Here is a 6,015-nt window from a genome sequence, read left to right as displayed (position 1 = left end):
TTTGTGACAAGATGAGTTAAGCTGACCACTTAAATTCTATTTTAAAAAAAATTTCTTTCGGAGGATTTTGTGACCGGATGGGTCAAGCTGGCAACATTATATTTCGTGGTCAAATAACCTCATAAATCTAGAAGAGTTTTATGAATAAGAACGCCGTATATGTTGTGAGGCTCCTACCACGGAGCTTTAAAAACCCAACATCTTTTGAGCTCAGGGGAGAGGACGGTGCAGAGCAATTAGCGAAGTTCACCCAGCTGTCAGAAGACTACAACCTCTGTCCAGAGATCGACCAAGCTGTAAAAAGACTTCGAAACTGTCAGAAGACTTGAGAGGATTACACCGCCAACTTAATTACAAACTCTGCCCAGAGACCAAACGATGTGATATTGTTTTAATATCTGTATGATAAGTGACTTCACTCTATTATTACTGTCTTATAATATTGGATACTTTCACATGTTTGATTTGACTATTAAAAAAGAAGACATTGATTACCATTTGGCGTCACATCCGAATCTGTTCGAATGACTGAGCACTAATTTATAAAATTATGTCTCCTCGTTCTTCATTCCGCCATCAGAGGAAATTGATTCTCAATCTAATCTATCAAATAATTTTAACATTTTAAACACCTCAATTAGATCGCCCCTCAAACTTCTATATCAACGCAATACAAGCCACGTTTATGCAACCTGCCCTCATAACTTAACCCTCTCAGCCCGGGTATCATTATGGTGAATCTGCATTGCACCACCTCCAAGGCCAACACATCCTTCCGAGGATGTGGTGTCCAAAACTGAATGCAGTACTCCAGATGGGGTCTGACCAAAGCTCCATACAGCCTGTGAAAGTAGCCGGGAGGGGAAATAGAAATGGTGGTGAGGATACGCGTTGGTGGCGGGGCTGAACACGATGGCTTCAGTCTTCGCAATGTTAAACTGAAGGAAATTGGGGCTCATCCAAGATTGGATGTCGGACAAGTATCCTGACCACACACAGGTAGTGGAGGTAGAGTTAATGCACATGGCTCGGGCTGAATTGGGCACGTTGCACACTGAATGTAACCGTGCTGAACTGGACCTGTCCACATCATACGCAGAGATGTGGGTTAAAGTGGGTGTACGACCAGGATCGAGAAATTGGCTGCGTTTTCCGGTTGCAGAAGGAGAGTGTCTCTGATCAGTTATACCTTGTGCTGAGATCTGTTAATTCAGCATTAAGAGGTGTTTAAACCCGGGGTCTTCCTCGTGTACAAGGCTCACCCTCACCAATGGCAGCTGCCTGTCAAGCTTTTCATTATCTTTTCTGAAGAAATGTAATCGGGATCATACTGTGGTTTCTCGGTATTTCACTTTAGAGCTGTGTCAGATCCAATTTCATCAAAACAAAAACACGAGCCTGGCAACGGCTGCACTAATCTGTTTGTATCAATTACTGTAATTAATATAAAAGACCAAAGCACCGAATTGTCTCCCTGGAGGCTGACATCAGGTATAACTGTGTCAACCCTTGAATGTAGAGCAGAGCTTCTGATAGAAATGCACGGTTCACCTAAAGGACTGTTATTTGCCATTTATTATCCCATCCTTGCAGCTATCAGTGTTCCAGGTAAAGTATTGTAGTTAGTTATTAGTTATGGAAATCGTTGTTTAACTGTATCACTGCTCTAGTTTACTGGTATCGTTTCTCCCTTTTAATTGTATCGTTTCTCCCCTTTAATGATATAATTTCTCCACTTTACCGGTATAATTTCTTCTCTTTAACAGTATAATTTCTCTCCTTTAACTGTATAATTTCTCCCCTTTACCAATATTTCTCCCCTATAATAGTGCAATCTCTCCCCTTTAAATGTATAAATTCGCCGCTTTTACTATCACTTCTCCCCTGTGACTGTGTAATTTCTCCCCTTCAACAGTATAAATATCTGCCTTTTATGTGTCACCTTTAATTATATCATTTCTGCTCTTTACCGGTGTAATTTATCCCTTTAATGGTATCATTTCTCCCCTTCAATGGTATAATTTCTCTCCTTAAACGGTATCATTTCTCTGCTTTAACTGTATCGTTTCTCCCCTTTAACTGTGCGCTTCTCGGCTTTACCAGTACCACTACCTGATGTGTTATTGGCCCTGTTACTGTAGGAGTGCAGAGATCTCGGAGGATTGTAGGGCTGGAGGAGGCTACAGAGATTGGGAGGAGCGAGGCTGAGTATTTGAGTACAAGGATAAGAATTTTAAAATTGAGGTGTTGTCGGAAAGGGAGCCAATGTAGATCAGTGAGCCCAGGGGTGATGGGTGAACAGGACTTGTTGCGAGTTATGATACCAGCTGCAAAATTTTGGATGCGCTCAAGTTTACGGAGGGTGCAAGGCAGGAGGCCAGCCAGGAGAGCATTGGAAGAGTCGAGTTTAGAGGTCACAACAGCATGGATGAAGGTTTCAGCAGCAGATGAGCTGAGGCAGGGGCAGAGACCAGTAGTTACGGAGGTGGAAGGTGGTGACCTTGGTGGTGGAGAGGATATGGGTCCGAAACTGCACTCAGAGTCAAATAGGACGCCAAGATTGTGAACAGTCTGGTTCGGCCTCAGAAAATGGCCAGGAACAGGGATGGAGTCGATGGCGAGGGAAGGGAGTTTGTGGCTGAAAGGAAGACAATGTTTTCATCTGTTATCACGGTGTACATGTAGGTCTATTGTGTTATTGTAAGTGAATTGTCACACTGTTCTCACCGTGTAGATGTAGTTCTATTGTGTTATGAACATTATTTCTGTGGGTGAATTATCCCACTGTTATTCCGGTGTATATGTAGTTATGTTGTGTTTATTGGTGCTGCACTGTGAAAGGTGTATTCTGTTATATCAGAGAATATATTGTATTGCTGCCGTTGTGTTGTGAGTGGTATTATCACGTTATTATAAGATATGTAGGAAATTATTTTGTTCCTTGCTGCAGACTGACTGGTGGTGGGGTTCGGTTCTACAGACGCTCTCAACCCTCGGGTACCGAGACCATTCCTTTTTACTCAGGGTATTTCCACTCTAATTGTGAAGTTGCCCCTGAAGATATATCGGAGCCTCTACAGATGAATAAGAAGTGGAACCGCTGGCGATCCGCTAAACAGCAACATCAGGGTGAAAATTCTCTGCGTTTGATGCCAGCATTCCAGACACCAATACGGGATGGTTCACTGATAGTTACGGTTTCATTAATTAAAGCAAATTAAATCAAAAATATGTAATACTGATTGGATGTATTAATAATTCAACCAATTACAGACGTAACTGTATAATCGTGAAGCGACTGGTTGAATTTAATCTCTGGATTTATTCATTACTGACTGGGTTTATTAAATGATTCATTTACTTGTCTTCGTTTTGATAATTATTTACAGCACGGAGTAATTTCAACAAGTTCTTTATCGATTGAGATTATTCAGTGATTAAATAATTCCCGACTGAATTTAATAACTGACTTGATTGAAGGGACATTATTGGGCAGCCAATTATTGACAAAAATGTAAACAATGTAACAAGTGTCCGTTTTATGAATGAATCTGGATTTGCTCCAAACTTAGACCGCGCTGTGTTTGTGTTTCCAACAGTGAATAATTCGACAGCTTGGATTGTAGGTAATTGGTAGAAGGGCTAGACTGGAGCTGAGGAGAAATTATTTTCACCCAGAGGGTGGTGGGAGTCTGGAACTCAGTGCCTGAAAGGGTGGGAGAGGCAGAAACCCTCGACTCATTTAAAAAGTCCTTGGATGTGTACTTGAAGTGCTGTAACCTACAGGGCTACAGACCGAGTGCTGGAAAGGGGGATAAAGCTGGATAGCTCTTTTTCAGTCGTCACGGACATGATGGGCCGAATGGCCTCCTTCTGTGCCGTAACTTTCTATGATTCTATGAATTCATCGGATGAGAGCGATTTGGGCTCCGACAGGACATGGTCGGTTTTAAATGCAAGTTTTTTGTACTTTATTGGTTGTTTCCAGTTTCATTGTCAATTCTTTTATTATTGATTCTCTTAAAAAATCTTCTGTAATACGTTTATTTTCCTGTCACCTAATCTTCGCATTTATTATGAACCATTTTACTGATTCTTTAAGATTTGTTTCTTTTCTTGTCTATTTGACATTCCCGCATTGGTTTTAATGGGTTTCTTGTTCCCATTATGTTTTATTATATTCATTTACATTCTGAAGTCTTTGGCCTGTCTGATTTCAATGCGGATGATTATTTTAGCACAGATACAGGTGTCCAGAGGGTAAGGATCGGTTTTCAACTCAGGATCAAGTGTCAAAGCTATAAGTTTCACACAGAATCCTGTCAATTGGATTATTTTGCTGGGAGTCGGATCATTAACGCTCCTGTTCTCTCTCACACACGTACACATGCTCTGTCTCTCTCCTTCTCTCTTACAGCTAACTTGGCGGTGATTGTGATCCTGTCCCGAGGAAGGTGCGGTCTCTCCAGATGTATCACTTCCTACCTGGTGTCCATGGCGGTGACGGATCTCCTGGTCATTATCACGGCTGTGATATTAAACCGCATTGTTGGTATTTATTTCCCATTCAGTTTCCTGTCCATCACTCCGGTCTGTTCTCTCAGTTTTGTGTTAATTTATGCAATCAGAGACAGTTCTGTCTGGGTAACGGTCGTGTTCACCTTTGATCGATTTGTAGCCATTTGCTGCCAGAAGCTGAAAACAAAATATTGCACCGAGAAAACGGCGGCTGTGGTTATCGGAACGGTCTGTGTCCTGAGCTGTTTAAAAAATACATTCTGGTATTTTATATATGAACCTTTGTATACAATTAACAACATACCCTGGTTCTGCAACATCAAGTTAATATTTTACACCTCACCCGCATGGGCTGCATTTGACTGGATTCACCGCATTTTAACCCCTTGTCTCCCATTCATTGTGATTTTATTGCTCAATGCTCAGACCGTCAGACACATTTTAGCGGCCATTAGAATCCGCAGAAGACTCCAGGTCCGCAGCAACGTTGAGAATCAGAGTGACCCAGAGATGGAGAACCGGAGGAAATCCATCGTTTTGCTCTTCTGTATCTCGGGCAGTCTCATCCTGTTATGGTTGTTGTTTCTTATAACTTTCCTCTATGTGCGAATTGCGAACGTTAGTTATTTCTCAGGTTCCAATTTCGATGATTCAAATTTTATTCTGGAGGAAAGCGGATTTATGCTTCAGCTTTTGAGTTCCTGCCTAAACCCGTTTATTTATGCAGGGACCCAGAGTAAATTCAGAGACGAGTTAAAGAATATGGTGAAATATCCACTGACTCTAATTGTTAAATTATTTAAATAATGAAAATAGTAAAATCCAGCCTCAATTGCTCCTTATATTCCATCCTATACACCTCTCGTTCCTCTCACACACTGCCTGCCCTCTCAGATACACAGTCACTCACTCTGAGATCCTTTCCCACTGTAAATTTACGAAAGTATAAGGAAAACTACATCATTGCACAATTCAGTGTTGTTTCCTGTTCTGTTAGTTTCCAGTTCTCTTGTCGGTGCTGACTCAGGCCTGGTGCATTCCCACCAGCCCCGAGGGCCCTCGAGTATCTCCACATTCATGTGGGAGACAGAGTCCGAGCTCTGTTCTGTTGTTGGATATCAAGTTTAACTGTTTAATGAAGGGACCTCAATATCCCCCCTGGGAATAGTTTGGATTTTGAGGATAGTATACTCTCTGAAATGGCAACACACACTGTGCCCACCCATTGTTCTCCACTCACTAGGCACCGCCCCACAGCCACACTCGTGTGTCCATAAACATAAGAATTGCTGGATGGAAAAAGACCAAGGTCCATCCAGCTCGCCTTCCACTATCCGGTTAGTCACATGATACAACGACAATGGGGTTGTTGACTAATCGTTGCAATCAATCTCTATCAATTAATCTACAACAGACCCTGACACCAGGCCAGGAATCCCCCAGTCATCGAGAGCTTTGGGAACCATAGGTCCAAAGGCACCTGTTCCTCCCAAACAT

The 6,015-nt window shown here is 42.1% G+C and overlaps 1 protein-coding gene across 1 annotated transcript; it reads left to right on the top strand.

Annotated features, from left to right (window-relative positions):
- Window positions 1-1,538: 1,538 nt before the first annotated feature.
- LOC137302364 (probable G-protein coupled receptor 139) lies at window positions 1,539-5,325 on the top strand. Its single transcript, XM_067971998.1, has 2 exons — window positions 1,539-1,608; window positions 4,418-5,325. The coding sequence occupies exons 1-2, from the start codon at window positions 1,539-1,541 to the stop codon at window positions 5,323-5,325; spliced, it is 978 nt and encodes a 325-aa protein (XP_067828099.1).
- The last annotated feature ends 690 nt before the right edge of the window (window positions 5,326-6,015 follow it).

Source organism: Heptranchias perlo, chromosome 35, assembly GCF_035084215.1.
Source record: "Heptranchias perlo isolate sHepPer1 chromosome 35, sHepPer1.hap1, whole genome shotgun sequence".
Lineage (NCBI taxonomy): Eukaryota > Metazoa > Chordata > Chondrichthyes > Hexanchiformes > Hexanchidae > Heptranchias > Heptranchias perlo.
The sequence above is the reverse complement of the archived record's forward strand: the minus strand, read 5'-3'. Positions and strand labels throughout refer to the sequence as shown.

What these genes read in the sequence shown, in the direction of transcription:
- LOC137302364 (XM_067971998.1), top strand. Translation starts at nt 1,539, where the DNA reads ATGCACGGTTCACCTAAAGGACTGTTATTTGCCATTTATTATCCCATC. An exon ending in TGCAGCTATCAGTGTTCCAG is followed by an intron (nt 1,609 to 4,417) that starts GTAAAGTATTGT and finishes TCTCTCTTACAG; the next exon opens with CTAACTTGGCGGTGATTGTG.